Here is an 18212-nt window from a genome sequence, read left to right on the forward strand (position 1 = left end):
TATGTGAAGTGGCTGTCAGTGAAAAGGGACTTCCATTCGCGTCAACGACTGCCAAAGGCTATTTCAATCCACTGGCATCAGATCAAGGTGACTTCGTGTTCGCTGGAAACGAACTGCATCCGTGACCAAATGATTGGCGAGCACTTTCGGATATTTCACAAAGGAAGTTCCTTCGAAATCAACACGGGCAAACGCTGAATAAATCTTGTCGCGCAATCGCCTCGCTATGCTATCACAATAGCACCGCTGAAAACTATTTTTGCAGATCGTTGCTAAAATGGACGCATACGGACTTTAAGCGGTACAGCACCGAACTTGATTTTAAATCTGTTAGTGGCGCGAAACTACGGCAAACCGCCATAAAGAGTGGACTTGCTGCATACCATATGGTATAGGCAACGTCTCATTACAAGGTTCAACTGCAAGAAATAGTACGGGGTGATCACAGCAATATAATAAGACATATAATGACTGAGTAGGAGACCTGTGATGCTCGGAGCAACACGGGCTCGTTTCTGGATGCGAAGCCACTTGACTACGTTGCGAAATGGTCGGCCTGATGTCGGTATAATGAATGGAACGATGATTACTTACGAGTTCACATCTCGTATAAACCCATTGATGTGACCTTAGATGCGGAAAACGTCGTTGGACGCAGAAGACTTGTAGTACTCTTATCGATATCGTCGGAAACCATAAATGTCCAGGATATACGACATATATAACTGGTTTGAAGCAATGTAAAATATTACTTGAAGCCCGCAATCTCATTTCAAGCTGAAGATATCTGCTTCTGCTATTTTATGGCGGATATTTGCATTGTACTTTGGTTATATTTCATCTGCTTGGTTATCTATCATACCCGACTGGCGGTGTTCAATTTGAAATAAGCGTGCGGGATACAACAGAGGGTTGGCAGCAAGAGTAATCGGTAAAGCGCGGATTGAAGTTGTCAATGAGCCTAGCGGGATTTGGACAGTGTTCTATGATCACAAGTAACAATCCTAAGCCACAAATAGAATATCGTTCGCTTGAATTGAAATGAAAAACAACATCAGTAGTCCTAGAGTTCAAACAATCCGCTTGGTTTTTAACGCCAGCCTTGGATTTTTCAAAATGCACGAATACGATATCGTAGCGGTGACTGGCGAGCATTACCCTCTTGCGTTGTAATTACCAAACAAATATATCCAACAACATCATTGTGATGGGGCATATCAAATACATATTAGGGGAACATTATCCTCGCGGATTAAATGCTAGTTGCACATGCAAATGCGTGTTCCAAAGTTCTGTCTGTTTTGTTATCAAGTCGTCTATAGCTTATATCCTCACACCAACGCGTAACGCAGAGGTAACGAGACCGTTATCTGTAATAAACAATTAAATTCGCTTGTTTAATCGTCCGTTTGTTCTCTCTATTTGCATACTCACTGTCTGTCATATGTCTGCTATTGTGGTGGGTGCCCGGCACCATGATATTGCATAGTGCATTGATAAGGATAACGAGCTAATCACCTCAACCTGCCGACCAAAATAACAAGCACATAGAAATCTCATGCATAAGCTAGTATGCACCGAAAACGAGACGCGTTCTGATTATCAAACGAACTGTTGCGATTTCCGATCAAGTATATAATGGCAAAGCGCGTGAACTTGCCATTTCAGTAAAAAGATATGTGGTGAAAGGAGGTGGGACTAGGTTCAAGTATAGTCAAAGGGCAGTTTTGGTACAACTCGTAACGATATTTGCCGTGTGATCCCCGGACAGGGATATACTTTTAATATGTAAATATAACATAGAATTGATCCGTTGTACTATTTCATTTTGCATCGACCAAGAGTTCATTGGGTCAGGAAAACGCCAATATTGGCTCTTATGGCACTGTTGTGACAATAGTCATGCAGTTACTCAGAGCCGAACGGAATTTCTTATTTTCATATTCGTCGGTAATTTATGGAGTTAGCATTTGTAAGCTATAGTCGACGTAGATGCAGATTTATCAGTAGATACAGGCATTAGGCATGCACTTTTTCACCTTCCAATTTTAGTTTCAGAATATATTAAATATCGTTAGAAGTTTTGGGTGATGCCTTTCGTAAGATACAAGTTTTCGAGTAGGAAAGAATATAAAACCGTCGCTTTCAACGGTATCGGAATATCTGTCGGGAAGTGTAAACGCGAAATTATGTTATTGGAGAAGTTAGACTTCCTGAGAGATGATCTGTGTTTGATGGATTCTCAAACCTCCGCTGGTGAGTAGCCTTTTGATAGGGTCTTCAGTCTTCACGTACATTCCTGTCGCCTTGATGACAACTTGGTTCGTATAAGCAAACGCCATAAACGGTACGCGATCCTTGATTAAATTTTGTTCCTCGTGGCCCATTACGCCAAAGTTAAGTTCAATACATTTCATGGGTACCTCCACGCGGGACAAACGAAAGCATGTTACAGCTGCATATAAGCAATCGTGATAACAATCCGCTCAAGCAGCACCGAAAATTGAAATATTATGAGTTTCAACAGTCGAAGTTCTATCAGCTAGCTATTTCGCAACTAACTAGCGCTACCTTTTAGGTACCCCACGCTTTCATTGAATTATCGAATAGCACATCCAACAGAGCCATCCCATTTCGGTACGAACCAGATGATTGACCGTTTATCCCGCCAACCTCCCCGCCATTTTGTTGGCATCCTATAATAATTGCGTTGAGGATATGAATAAATCTTATGGTGAAACATATTGCCTCTCTTGTACGAATGATTATCATCCCAATTCTCGCATTTACAGTAAAAGCTTGTCGGAACAAAGTTTAACGTTTATTCGCCCGTAATCCACAGCCGACTTTTACAAGATGTTTTCTGCCACAATGCATTTCGGATCCAAATAACATGTAGCTTTTTGTTTTTACAGAGTTCAAAGACGAAGATGAATTGATTAAGCCGAATAGCGCAGTGGTCATCAGGAGAATGCCAAAGACAGTGATCCGGAAACAAAAAATATATGTCGTGTAAGGCCAATATCACGAGTTCCTCTTATACATTTTATGCACGTCACGATTGTTTTTTCAGGGAAAAGAAATTCGAAGGACTTGTTGGACCCGCAACAAAATCTCGTGATCAGGTACTTATATATCTTATTGACAATTTTAGTAAATCGGTATTCAGATATCTTATTTAACGCATAATAAATATTTCCCTTTGTATGTTATAGTTATAAATTATCGAAAGAGTCGCGTCAGCTTGCATTAACAGATATCTCAAGTATTTAGTTGGCGATGAGAAACATCATCGATTCTTCGCGGATTTGAACTTAGGTTAATTCGACTCAATGTAAAATTGTAAGCATTGGTCTTTTTCGTGGAATAATGTTTGACGTGATAATCTCGCGCCATAATTCATCATGATCACATCTACATTGCTGAGACGGCTCATTGGAATATGACGAGTTGAGGGTGATTCGATGCAAGTCGTGCTAGACGTTAACTTCACACCGACTTCAGACTTGCTGATCTGCGGTCGCTGCGGTATTTGTGTAGCTTTACAGTGAACTTATGTATATCATTTCTTTTCATAGCAACATAACGAAGCTGAAAAATCGCAAGTATCAAGCTCAGATAAATCCGCCACCGAAAGGTTAGTGTCTCGATATGACTGTTAGTCACTTAATTCAGATCTGCACATCACATGAAAGGTGGTTATTAGTTGCGTAGATAGCTACGGAAATTGATATAGTCGATATCTAAGATGAAATACCTTACCATCTTTCATGTGATGTGCGGATTTGACCTCGGATATATCAATCGTTCAGTTATGTAGTGGGAACGTCCTTAATACTGATTCCAACTTATATTCACAGCACCGAAGACAAGAAAACCCGAAAGCGTGAGTTTCTGCCTTACGAAGAGGTTGGAAAGGACTGTATGCCGGTTGAATTGCTTTGCCCAATATGCCACCACGTTTTCGTGGACGCCGTGATTATACAATGCTGCGGAAAGAACTATTGCCATGAATGTAAGTTTATACATCGGGCTATAACAATAACTTATTACAGCCCAAATACCGTATTATCATAAACAGAATAATTTATTACTGTACTTCGAACTGTGTGAACATTTTGAAAGAATAATGTGACATCATTTTCAGGTCTTCGAAACGAGCTATTACAGTCGAAAAGCCGACAATCACCCTGCTGCCCTCTGAAGGAAATATGTCCCGACTCTCTGGTGCCAAACAAAAACTTGCATATGGTAGGTTTTTCAAGCGGAGATAATTCTTCGAAAATATTTAATTTGTGTGATTCCTTGTTTTTTAGATCGTCGAAAAATATCGCGCACGAGGTGGCTTGATGCGTAAAGATCGCAAGGACCAGTTACGGGATTTGGTGGTTAGCATCTGCGCTACCCAACCACCGACCTCCGCACGGGAGAGTACAAAGGCTGCTTACGGTTCGGCCAGAACAAAGACACCCGCCTTAACAACTTTCGTCGGTGGCAAATACGTTGTCCAGACGAAGGCAGCCAAGACAGAGTCGGAACGGAAGCCAAGCGTCCCAACGGATTCCAGGTCTGCAGCGCCAAAATACTTCTTCGCCAAATGCAATACCGCTGCGAAATCGCCGTACGCCAATTCTGTGCCATCTTCCAAATGCATCTCCCAAAACATTCTAAAGTCAGAAGATATTGTGACTAAGGTTAGCATCTACAGTAGAGTTTGATAAAGCGTTTTGAAATATCAGTCGTCATCACTTATTCATTTTGTAATTCTGCAGAACAAACCAATGATGAAGACGAAGGCACATTTTGCTGATCAACCTCAACCCGCCCTAACGACGTTCTTCGCTGGCAAATACGTTGTTAAGTCTAAGCCCGCCAAGGCACAACCGGAATTCAAGCCAAACATCTCACCGGAATCCAAGCCTTCTGCACCAAAGTCGTTCTTCGCCAGATGCATTGCCGCTGCGAAACCACCTGACACGAATTCCGTGTCTGATCCCGCATGCATCTCTCAGCCCATTGTAAAGTCAGAGGTTATTGCGACTGAGGTTTGTATCTAGTGCGCGAAAATGCGTGGTAAAGTGTCATCCTCGCTTATTCATTACTTTACTTCTGTAGGATAAACCAATGATATCGACCAAACCATGTGCTGCAAAACCCGCCTCAGCAACGTTCGCCGGAGGCAAATACATTGTGAAGTCGAAGCCAGCCAAGATAGAACCCGTATCTACGCCAAGTGTCTCGTCGGATTCTAAACCTTCTGCACCAAAGTCCTTCTTCGCCAAATGCATTGCCGATGCGAAGTCACCTGACACGAATTCTGTGCCTGATTCCGTATGCATCTCTCAGCCCACTGTAAAGTCAGATGATATTGCGCCTGAGGTTTGTATCCAGTGCGCATAAGCGTCTTGTGAAATATTCGTGTCATATTCGCATATTCATTCATTGTTCTTTCGCAGGATAAACCAATGATCTCGACGAAGTCTAATTGTGCAGCTCAACCAAAGGCCGGCTCATCGCCAACGAACTCTGTGAATGAAGTTACTGCAGCGGTGTCTGCGATACAATCTGCTGTGAAGTCCGAACCTATTCCCATGCGCGCGCCGTTCTCGAATATACAATTGCGGCCCGAACAGTGGTCGACAATAGTTGGAGCTTTGTCCACTGTAAGTATCCAATTGTTGTACAATTGTAAAACGTTAAATTGTATTATATCTAAGATGACCAATTCTAACGTTGTTGTAGTTGATCACCCGCTATATTCGTGTTTTCTAGTTATAATCCAATCATTTGGATCCGCCCTGCGCTTGTTCACAGAAGCATCGTAATATAGTAAGGCCTTTTTATCGCAAATCATGTTTTTCAGTGTCTAACGATTGTTTCTATATCGCGGAATAATATCGGAAATCTGTCAATTTGTGTTTCTTTTCTGGTTTCTAACACTAATACCTTTACCATTACAGGTTGCATCTGCTGCAAAGACTCCATTCGTTAGCCAGTCAAATCGCAGTGGTGTACAGCCTCCGCCATCATTTCCTGCAAATGCTCAGGCCAACGGTATGTAAAATGTTTGGCTTTCATTATCTTGTCGTGTCGCGGGGCGACAGACCGGATTAAGTATAAAATGCCATCCTTTGCTGCTGCTTTCTGTTGAACATCATATTCGGATTCCTGGCATACCTATTGCGAATCTATAGCTGTCGAATATACGCGATGCATTCTAAGTACGCAGCAGCGGTCAGTGGTCATTAGCGAAGTACTTGTACGTTTTTGGAGTACTCAAGTAGGGTTTGCCTGCTTTCATTACTTGCTAATGCGGTTATGTTTTACACAACTTCCATTATTACTTGAAAGTGTCTTAGTCAAAGCTACTTACCATTTACAGTTTTGCTTTTGAAATGTTGAAAATATATATGTTTGCATAACTTACAGGACTGATTTAGTCATAATCACTGGGCGAAATAGCCCCTGTATCACTGTAACTGAATAGATATTTTGGAAATTGCCCTTATCTGCAATGTTATCAGTGATATTGCATGGGATGCACTTTGTAATTTCTACATCAGTCACCATTAACTGTAAAAAGTATGCGACCCCTCGACAAAGTCTGTTTTGTAACTACTTTCTTGAGTTCAGTACCATTCACACCTTCCACTTTAGACATAGTTATGACATGCATTGTACATCGCTAATTCTACTTGTCATTGTGTAGAAATATACGGCATGACTTGCACTCCTACGTGAGTACCAACTCTGAATACTTTGACCACCTTTGCCGACCTATTGCGAATCGAATTCTCGAATGTACGCTCCATTCCGTAACTAGGCCTGCATGTCGCTATGCCTTCCAAGTACATGTTACATATGAGGACGATATTTTTTCCAGTCTTCAAAACACGCAGAGGCACCTTGCGAGAACTGCAGCATCGCGACATCGGCCCTAATAAATTTGATCAACGAAGGTTCGAGCAGGATAGGCTCCAGGAAAACATCCCACCGCCTCCACAATTCAGGCGATTCGCAACGTGTGACAGGAGGCCTCACCCCGGGGTGACCAGTCGAAGAGTTCTCGGAGAGCGAGCTATTCCCAACCATCACGCACATTACTTGAATACTCGCAGACCTGGTGTTAATCACGGGTATGAAAATGGAGGACAGATGCACGATGGAAGAAGATACTACTCATCAGAGCAACAAAATCAATGGAGCCGTGAACAAAGATACAATAACCACGGAGTTTACCGACCGTATGGTGGACCGTGTTCCTCTATTGCACATCAGGAAGAATCTCACAGGTAGGCTACTACTTGATAAAAAATATTTCTTAGGACTTTCAGAATGTCACGGGGGCCTTTAAACATATGCTCAAGATCATGTTGACCCTGGTGTCTATCACTAGCTATTTTATTGTCATATTCCATTCGTGCAATGCCGCATGAAAAAACGGTCAAACTTGGTTTATGAGCACGGAATTGCGTTTAAACGACCATGTTGATCACATTGCTGAATATAGCCCACAATCTAACCACTTTTCGGAACAGCTCTGCCCTTTTTGCCTCAAGAAGTTGTATCATGGAAGCTAACACGACATCGCCTTTATTTTCAGACCTCCTGCCAAGAAGCCACGAAGAGTATATTAGTTTCCTGATATATTGTACCAGTTGTAGGCTACGGCATTCTAGCTGTGGTCGGAGTTGGAGGAATGACATAATCACCGCGTGCTGCTATGCAGCAGCTTCATATGTTCTTCAACCGACACAGCGCTACTGACTGGTTTTTATTGGCCTTGATATTGAAATGTTTTCAAACACGTGTTATGAATCACATCGGTATTGTATATTTAATTTATATGTTATCTAATCTAATCATGCGGTTCGTATGAAGTTTATGTTTCTAATGTTAATATGCGATTAAAACTTTTTTTGCTTCGCTGAATCGCGCGGTAGTAAGGTAATTGCGAGACCATATATGTTTTGGGTTGGATTTTAACGCACCAACCAAGAATCTCCAGCCCTGAAATCATGCAATCTGCAGTTTCAATAAGTATTCGTACAGTCTTGCTAATCCTGCGAATCATCGCACGTGTTTTTTTAAATGTAGATCATTTGTCAACCCCGCGTGCAGCATGTGTCGTCTTTGTATATGTTCCTCACTTTAATTTTGATCTGAAAGGGGAACGACATATTTCGATTTCAGACACCTGTGATTTTTCTATTATTGTAGTGTCAGCGTCTGAACAAAATCACGATAATTTAGGCAACACATTACGGATGACTGCGTTTCGATGCCATACACAAACACACGGTTTTATATGTGTATTTCAGCAACAATGCTTTTAACGTTATCTCATGTTCGCGTTTGCTCGTTACAATTTTGCTCTAAAACAGGCACAAGTCTTTTCAATTCGTGTGATTATTTGTGCTTTTCCAATCCGCAAGATAGCAGTCTCACGAGGCAGGCAGGATCGAAACAAAAGCTTATTAATTTTTAACAACTTATTGCGAATAATTGTTGTGCCGTGCATCTGTCATCTGTCATCATCGGGACGAGAATTTAAATTTGATCATTGATGCGCCTCGACAATGAACTATCACGATATCTATTGTAACATTCATCCCGAAGTATTATTCTACTCATGTGAGGTACAGAAGGGGTAAGTAAAACGGTCAATGTTTATACTCGAGAATCACTAGAGGCGCAGTTGGCGAGTGGCGCAGTTGGTTAAACACTGTAGTCGCGACATCGATGGTTGATGGTTCGAGTCTCGGCTCGGCCATGTTTCTATGTGTCGGAGGTTTATCTGGGCTCCTCATCGCCGATCCCGCTGTAATACAGCGCATTGAAAAGCCCAGACGAAGAGAGAGCCGAGCTAGAGGTAATCCCGTCGATTTCCTGGACTTCAAGTAGAAGCCGGGATTTTCACGAGGTACAAAACCACTTCAAGTAGAAGTAAACAACAATAGGTCGGGAAAATTACGCAATTAGTTTAAATAGGTAGCTTTGTATGAGGCATCGCTGACTTTTGTTAGCCAATCGCCGGTGTCAGCTTTCAAAATTGCAAGATGGATGACCAAAGATGGCGACACTTCTGGATGCAATTTTCGAAATTGTATTCTGTTGCCGTCATGTAGCTTCAAATCGACTGGCTTCATGAAAATTTTACTGATAAAAAGGATGCAAATCCGTCCAAATATTACAGTCTACCAAACAAATCCGAAGTGTAAAATGGAATTAGTTAGACTTCAAACGCTGCTGAGGTATAAGTGGAGGTAATCTAAAATCCAAACCTCCGAGTAAATGAGGAAATTAGAGACGAATTCAACTTGAGTGCTACGAAAAAGTAGATATATAGTTAAATTCTTAGCACCGCTATCCTTACGTTCCAATCGTAGTTCGACCCAAGTATTGACTCGCCGTGTACAATGCAGCTATACTTGGTCACCAACAAGAGATGTAACGATTTATGCAAAATCATATCAATGTCTATAACAGATAATCTAGAAATGATATGCGCAATATACTGGATGTCTTCGCTAGATAGCGTGCACAATATAATCGAATTTGCAAGTTTTCTTGTAATTGCCACGGCCACTTCATCACGAATGACCTGGTTGATTCGCCCATAGGATTACATGGAGGCAGTTGATGCGTCGGACGGTTTTTAAGTTAACTCTAGCATTTATGTATAAAAGTGCTACATTGGATATCGAAAAAGGTATACATGTAACATAACAACAACTCAGATTAAATGATAAATCATACAACTTGAAGCGCTGTAAAGTCAGAAATTATGGGCTACCGGAATGACCTTGCTTTTTCTCACAATAAAGCAGTAGTAACGTATTGAGTTCGATGCACAATATCCATGATGGAAAAATGGGATTTTCAATGCCAAGGAATAGCAATGTATAGCAACAAAAACCTCGTGCCATCCATCGACAAATTTATAGCAACTAATCACCTACAAATTGGATTTTGTGCAGGAATATGTAGGAAATAGGAATGTGTTTAAACTTTATAAACAATGGTATAGACCAGTGTTTACCAATCTGTGTACTGATTGGACTGCTCAAGGGTACCGGGACAAATGTGGTGACGGTGCAGCTTCTTATGAAACCAGCATGTTATGACTCGTCATGTTCCAATAGCATGTGATCATTACACAACTTGCGTGATTTCTGTAAAAATTAGGAATTATCTCACACGAGCTTGCTCACATTCTTCGAAGTCACGTTATATTAATTGCTTGTATATGGAACTATGTATAAAAACTTCGTGGCATTTCCATCTCGTAGTTGCTTATGAGTTTATTTAACACGTATGATGTAGGAATGCTGCGTGCTGCTGCAAGGCTTTGCTACTGGTGAACAGGAGTTCGACCTGAACATGAATGTGAACACAGACATGTGACATCACGGAATTTTACAAAGGTAACTGCAACACAAATTACTTTTATGCCTTCCTCTCTGGTATCACCGGAGTAATAGCCATTATTCAGAGTAATCTTAGTGTCACTGATATCACTGTTGACGGTGTGAAATGAATGAAATGTACCATCATTAAGTTATAACAACTTGTCAGTTAAATTTTACGAAGAGAGATCAGATATATTTTCGCCTGCATCATCAATATGCTTTGAGGACGGAGATGCGATACTACCGTAAGGTCATATGTAGTCTGCACCACCGTTTTCCTCCCCCGTGCTATCCGTAGATGCTGAGCGCTTAGCGAGATAGCCGCGGACACCAGTTATCTAATCTTTGGTATCACCCGGTCGTGGATTGAACCCACGACCTGCCGATCAAGGAGTCAGACGCATCATAATCATACTGTCTTGCTCGACCCACACACACCCCGTACTCACACTCAACATTGTTGAGCTTATCATAGAATCTTTTAACCTCAGGATCAGTCTGGCACGCAGGACCCAAATATTCTTAGCAGTTTCATCAGAAATGACAAACCTGCCAAAGCGATGGAATAAAAGCTTGCATTCTTGCGCACTTTCAGGCCAAGTATTGGCAGCGATCGAGGCACTTCATGATTTTATTCACTACCGCAATAGTATGTTGTAATATCATGCAAAATTAACGAGAATCAAAATTATAAAGGAAATCTGAACAACGGGCATACTTCCACGTAATACAACTATGCATGGCGGGGACAAAGGTTCGGCAGAATAGGGTACACACTATGCTACACACGAATTGATGACCATTCCGATTGTCCACTATTGAAGTGACTATATGTGTCTTATACCTGGTATGGGTGGAATTTCGGATCTTTTGAGCCACCTCTGAACATTAACGAATATCAATAACATTTTAAACAGGGTATTTCTTTTAGCCAAATGTAACATATTGGCAGGGTCAGACCAACAACTTCACTAAATTCGTTTTAAGAACCACCATATCGCCCAGTCTATATTTATATTGGTGATGAGAGAATCGACAAACCGCAATCGTAATAACATGAATCGACTACTCTAGGAATCCATAAAAAACGCCATTCTTCCATTCCATGTAATAGAAATTCGAACCCAGGATTCGTCCCACTGCATTACCAGGTCGATTTGGTAAATCAAGTGAACTTATTTATTAGGGATGGCGTGAACCGCTGAAAGGTTCAAGTTCATGTGAACACGAACCTTTTTGAAAGGTTCCGTGTGAACGCAAATGTGAACCTCATGACGTCACGTGACGTCATATTGCTAATTCCAACCCTACATTTCAGTGAAGTGATATATACACGATACCTATAGCGACCACTCTGGCCACATACATAAATAAAGACACTTTTTCAAAATTTTCAGACTTGCAATACCAGAGGAAAATCCTGAAGAAATGGTGAATTTTTCCCACTTTGTGGTTGGTTGACTAAAAAAAGATCAAGTTTTCGGCTCAACTACCGAATTACGGTTTTTCTTTCTCATTATCCGTTGGTTGACTAAAAAAAGGTCAGCTCTCCGAATTAGCTCTCGAAATGGCCCTTGGAGCGTTACTTCAGTGCTAATTTACCGTATCTTAGTCGAATTTTGTCCTATATTTAACCAATATTCTCAAAGAAGAGGACATTTGGGCGTCCTCCGAGGACACTTTCAAAAACGTCAAAAAGAGGACAAATCCTCTTAAAAGAGGACGTATGGTAACCAATGTTCCCACTAATTTTTGGCGAGTCTGCTCACACTCACCAACTCACTGCGCAGACCCGTGAACAACAGTGCGTAACGACTAAATAAAAGGTCATCGCTTCGGAATTTTTGTGCGCAACTTAGATTTTCTGTGCGCAGAGGCCGTGCCGCTTAGAGGGAACATTGATGGTAACCCTACCACTACATCATAATGCTGCAATGTTGAAGCAGTGGCGTAGCAGCATGTGCTGGCGCCCATGGCATTTGTTGAAAATGCCCCTCTCCCATCCCTAAGTATACCGCAGCAAATTTCGTCATAGTTTCATGTCCAAGCAATCTTTTCAGTAAAAATAATTGAAATAATATGCCGCATTTCAGATGTTCTGTATTGCTTGCGAAAGAAGCCTCACCGTCTCAGCGTTTATAAGGCCAAAAATAATAAAGACAAGAAATGGTGACCGAATGTATTAGGCAAATAAAGAATCAATAGCCGCTCAAAACTGAACTTTTCGGGCTTTCGCAGAAGCGAAATCAGCGATAATATCCTAAAAATCAAATTTTGATCGTGGTCTCTTTCTATAGAAAGAATGGATATAGCTGATAGCCGATCATCATTCATGGTAGAACGTCATTAAGACGCTAACAGTTTGAGCTTTGTGAAGCTCCTCTCACAGCTCGCAATTAAAACACCAATGGTCAGACAAAGTTTCAGACACGAGCATAAATACGGTGTCGAATCAAGTAGGTGTGATTTAACTTACCACTGTAAAACATCAAACGCTGTTTCATTGCGATCAAACGTAGCTTCCCTGCTCCGCACCAGCCTCTTAAATCTGTCCATTTCCGCAGCCAACTCCAATTTAACAATACTGATCTTAATCGAAAGCTATTGTTGCCCTGATTCCGGAAATACAATTTAAAAGCTGGTCAGGGCAACGGAACCCCCCCCCCCGAAATATCCGTCAAAGTCTGAAAGTCCGCATTGTTCCGAATAATCGCTCGATAAAATTTCCATTATAAAGGTCAATTGAACATCATGTTGCGACGCTCTGATTCTTGGAGCAATTGGTCTTGACGGCCATTTCGGCGTGGTACCATTGCCATGCTCGGTGCCCACATTTTAATTTGTGTTTTCTGAATCAGTGCGACACTAGCTTTCGATTAGGACCAGTTTGATTAAATTGTAGCTCTCGGGTCGCCTGCTATATGACTACCAATTACGTTGCTTTTAGCCGGCTGTGTACACTGTGCACTGTGCGTGCAGTATGCATGCAGCCTCATTTTGCTGCCTCCTTGGAGCCTGCCGCCCCTGGCGCAGAGCCATAACCGCCAAGTGGCTGCTACGACACTGTGCTGAAGTACATACTGACTTTTTAAACGTCGCCAAATGTATCAACTGGAGCAATCAAAAGATATAATAATCCCATAAATTCAATATCTTCCGTCGCTTTGCCAACAATTTCGACGAGGACTTGCAAGGGAACATAAGCTTACGCCTTAACGGTCTTGGCCAGACCGGACAATATATATTCGGGGCTGAGTGTTGCTACGTTAAAATTGAGCAGAGTGTAATGCTGGTTTTACCCCTTTAACAGGTTCTACAGCAATAACCAACACCTCAATCGTACGGATTTGGTTTTTATGATACAATAAACATATGAATTGGAGATGGACCCCGTATGCCTGCTAGACTTTTTACATCAGACAACGATATCAATTTAATTGATTGGTGGAAAAAGCATCATTCGCTGACTACCTACATGTAGTGTATGCCACTCCTGATGTTGTGTGATTGCGGGTCAAGCTCACAGCAGATAGTCACTAAATATTCACAAACAGAAAGATGGATATTTCGAACAAACTTTTGTAACAAAGCAGGTAAAATTTTTGAGATTGTCTAGGTGCATGCTCGTTTAGTGTTGATTTTTCATGCTGCCAGCACCATGCACAGAGTAGCCCGAAGTTGAAAATCAATAAATTTCGACCAAAGATGTTATAATGACGTGAAAATTGTACTATGAAAAAGGTTCACAGTGCAGAACCTAGCAGGGTTCGTTTGTGAACGTGAACCTCTAAATTTCCGAGTTTCGCATACAGAACGCGACCGTGAACCTCGCGTTCACACCATCTCTACTATTTATACCTGATACGTTACAAAATTAATTTTAAATGAGTGATTACAATCCGTGACCCGGGATCCACAAAGAAACAACGAGATTATTTTGAGAATCATCATTGGAAGTAGGACCTATATCCATTACTAGGGCTGGGCACAATGATTCGAGTACTCGAATCTGAATCGAGTATTAATTTCAATGATTCGAGTCGAGTAGTAAAAAACGATTTTTTCGAGTACTGAAATTATACCATTCTAGCCACTAAAAGTTAATTTATCAACGAGAATTATAGTTTCTATACTAATTTGCACTGTTGAAGCCTTGAAACCTTGATTGGACGTATCGTAGCATACGAAACATAGTACAAAGCTACGAACTTTACTGGAAATAGCACATTTCCGAAGTCATGATCATCCCCCAACATTGTCACCGAGTTCAATGAAATCGGTATGGTCGAAAAAATACCAAAGTATATAACATGTGATGGATTACATACATTATATTATTTGTGGTCGCATGAAAGATACATATTTGAGCTTCGACATATTACATTCAGTTATGACGGCATAATGGGTGAATGGGTGATGTTCGATTACTCGACTCGACTCGAAGCCTATTACGTGATTCAGAATCGAATCACTCAGGTACTCGATTTTTCCCAGCCCTATCCATTACCGCTAAATTCCTTTTGAGGTCGAGATTAAAGGTTTGGGGGTTTTCTAAATCATATGCATCACAAACAGCATCAGTCATTTCCTACGAAATGTCAATTATACATGCGCAATTGCGCATACAAATGCACTTGTGTTCTATGCAAAAGCGCGCGATTTTCTTTGTTACCAAAAAGAGACGTGAATTGTCGAACTCAAACACATACAATCAATCGGTATTTGACAATTCCACATTCAAATTCGTGTCTCTTATGACTTCAATTTGTGTTATGATGGACCGCGATGCAGGTCGTGGCTTGTGGTCGCGAGATGGTTACGTCACGTGCGATGCATTCTATCGATATATCGATGGGATATAGTTTGTTAGCGAAATTCTGATGTTGTTGCGGTACCGAAACGGTAGCGTCTGAGTCGATCGAAATGCTAAACTGAAGTGGCGTTGCGTGATTAGCCTCGAGTTAAATTTCTAACGGTGAAAGAAGCTGTGTTAGTCGTGTAATGTCTCACTCCAGAACCTCTGCTCAGTGCTGAACTTGGTGTAAATACGTGACTCGATTGTTAGTTTCAGAGTGCATCCCTACGGGTATATTATGGATAAAGGCATATCACGTTAAGTCATGTTCGATGGAATATTACGACAGAATGACGTCTTAGCGATTACGATCGTTTGTATTTTCTCCGCGTCTTAGCAGCGGTTTTAGTACAATTAGTTATTGTCAGAATGTATCACAGTCTCAGATCAGGAATTATCTCCGGGTTACAGAGATAGTCGGGATTCATCCCACGTTTGAATTTTCGGTATTATCTGGATCTTGCTGTTTACAATCGTGAGGTCTGGCGAATAGGCTTTGGAAAACTGTGTCTATCCATGTTGTCCATTGGTAACGCAAATGTGTGCGACAAGCCTCAAACGGCAAAGACACATAGTACTTATGGCAATATTGGGAATTCGACATCATATTCCAATAATAGCAAGTAGGCTACAATCATGTTCCAAATTTTGTCACAATTGCTGAATCTGACAATGCGTAATGATTTCTCGGTTTAATTACATTATGGATCCGAATTACGCAATGATCATCCCAATTCGAGTGGTCACAAACGGACTATTCCTATAAATGCGGTTGTGAAAGCTAATTAGATACTTCACATCGCCACTTTTAAGAATGCGAAATAAAGGAATCGCTGGCATACTTTGATAGATTATACATCGAATGCATTTCGAAGAAATTTCTCAGGCAATCAATTTATCCTCGTCAACGACCATTTGGAAGCACGTGAAGCGTAATATCTCCCGTTTAAAGTTTTATGCTTGTCTCAATCTTTTCCATGACGCAAGTTCATCTGTAAGTCATTGATCAGTGTATATATGCCCGCATAATAGTATTTAACAGAGAATCTTGGGATTCAGGAATTTTACTCGCGAGATTATACTGTGCGATGTGCGTGTTCGGCGTAGATATAGATGATGCGATTCGTATAAGTTTAACACAGAAATCAGACTGGAAGTCTGGAACCGATTTTCAAGTTGTCACGAAATATCAGCATGACTCATTACAATATATAATAATGCATGCCAGATCCGTAATCAGAATGCAATGTTTGTATCACGAGATTGGTATACTATGTCGTCAGACACTTGTATGAATGATATCCGTAATATCGTTTCACGAAGGCAGGGATATGGTTCTAGAGATAGCCAGCTAAGTCAGAGAAGTCAGTTGGTCCTTGGTAGCATGCGGAAAGTTTCAAATACATATTCCACGAGTGCATCCGAAACTTCTACGTGATGCTGACAACATTCCCGTCCTTCTTGCTGACAGTGTTTGACTTGATTATTATAAATGTTAGAATGGAGTGGAGGCATTCGAAGATTTAATGTCGATTCCATGTGTACGAAGTCTCACCAGCAGACGCGTAAGCGTTCGTACCTTCGAGACTCATTATATTGAAAGACATTGTTTGCTGGATAAAAACAGTTCTTCGGGAATGCCATGCTACTGTAGGATTTCCTTCGATTAATTGATCAATTTCAACAGGATTGTAATGAATTGACCACATTAATTCGGATGGCGCTTAGTGCACGATTGACCGAAGGCCGAATGGTTCGGTGAAAAATAATAACGGCGATGTTTATTGCGTAGCTCCTTCTGCTCGTTACATGAAGTCACAACTAAAACTAGGGATGGTGCGAACCTCTGAAAGGTTCAGGTTCGTGTGAACGCGAACCTTTTTGAAAGGTTCTGTGTGAACACGAACGTGAACCTCATGACGTCACGTGACGTCATATTGCTAATTCCAATCCTATCTTTCAGTGAAGTGATAGCCTATATCAATGTACAAGTACACTTGTACAGTGTGCGATACCTAGCGACGACTCGGGCCACATAATGCCACAATGCTGAGGTACATATTGGAGTTTTAAACGTCGCTAAATGTATCAACTGAGACAATCAAATGATATAATAATCCCATAAAATCAATATTTTCCGTCGCTTAGCCAACAATTTCGACGACGGCTTACAAGGGAATAAAAGCTTACGCCTTAACGGTCTAGCCCAGACCGGACAATGTATTGGGCGTCTGAGTATTGCTACATTGATATCAAGCAGAGTGTAAAACAGGTTTCTATACTTGCTACCGATTTTACTCCATTAACAAGTTATACAGCAGTAGCCAACACCTCAACCACGGATTTGGATTTAATGATACAGTGAACCTATGCAGTCAAGTTTGACCCCGAACTTCTGCTAGATTTTTTACATCAGAAAACGATATTAATCTCATTGATTGGTGGAGTAAGCATCATTGCTGACTACGCATTTCGCTCGTGATGTTGTGTGATTGCGGGTCAAGCTCACAGCAGAGAGTCACTAAATGTTCACAAAGGGTAATAAAGCTGGATATTTCGAGCAAACATTTGTAACAAAGCAAGTAAAACTTTTGAGATTGTCAAGGTGCATGGTCGTTTACTGTTTATTTTTATACTGCCAGCGCCATGCATAGAGTGGCCCGCAGTTGAAATGCAATAAATTTGAACGAAAGATGTCATAATGAAGTGAAAATTGTAATATACGCGAAAGGTTCACAGTGCAGAACCTACCAAGGTTCTGTTGTGAACGTGAACCTCTAAATTTCCGAGGTTCACACACAGAACGCGAACGTGAACCTCGCGTTCACACCATCCCTAACTAAAACACATCAGCAAGTTTGTGTTGCCAAGGTCATTTGTTCGCTTACTATTTTGCCTGTTCACGAACTCAATGCACTGCTACATACTGCTTACCAAAAGTGAAA

The 18212-nt window shown here is 41.2% G+C and overlaps 2 protein-coding genes across 2 annotated transcripts in view; one reads left to right on the top strand and one right to left on the bottom strand.

Annotated features, from left to right (window-relative positions):
* LOC145437436 (retinoid-inducible serine carboxypeptidase-like) overlaps positions 1 to 18212 on the bottom strand; it is a 36266-nt gene that overhangs the window by 13050 nt on the left and 5004 nt on the right. The gene's annotated exons all lie outside the window — the stretch shown is intronic.
* LOC145437430 (uncharacterized) lies at positions 2054 to 8400 on the top strand. The gene is made up of 13 exons (XM_080314683.1): positions 2054 to 2256; positions 2916 to 3012; positions 3074 to 3125; positions 3579 to 3637; positions 3861 to 4015; positions 4148 to 4251; positions 4317 to 4694; positions 4773 to 5045; positions 5116 to 5379; positions 5457 to 5663; positions 5961 to 6054; positions 6884 to 7292; positions 7604 to 8400. The coding sequence occupies exons 1-13, from the start codon at positions 2091 to 2093 to the stop codon at positions 7635 to 7637; spliced, it is 2292 nt and encodes a 763-aa protein (XP_080170809.1). The 5' UTR covers positions 2054 to 2090; the 3' UTR covers positions 7638 to 8400.

This window comes from Botryllus schlosseri, chromosome 4 (genome assembly GCF_051294905.1).
Source record: "Botryllus schlosseri isolate E-star chromosome 4, Bs_hap1, whole genome shotgun sequence".
NCBI classification, from domain to species: Eukaryota; Metazoa; Chordata; class Ascidiacea; order Stolidobranchia; family Styelidae; genus Botryllus; species Botryllus schlosseri.

Excerpts from the sequence above, each read along its gene's own strand:
- LOC145437430 (XM_080314683.1), top strand. The coding sequence starts at position 2,091 with ATGCCTTTCGTAAGATACAAGTTTTCGAGTAGGAAAGAATATAAAACC. Across the intron at positions 3,126-3,578 it reads CAACAAAATCTCGTGATCAG|CAACATAACGAAGCTGAAAA; the intron begins GTACTTATATAT and ends TTCTTTTCATAG. Across the intron at positions 5,046-5,115 it reads CAGAGGTTATTGCGACTGAG|GATAAACCAATGATATCGAC; the intron begins GTTTGTATCTAG and ends TTACTTCTGTAG.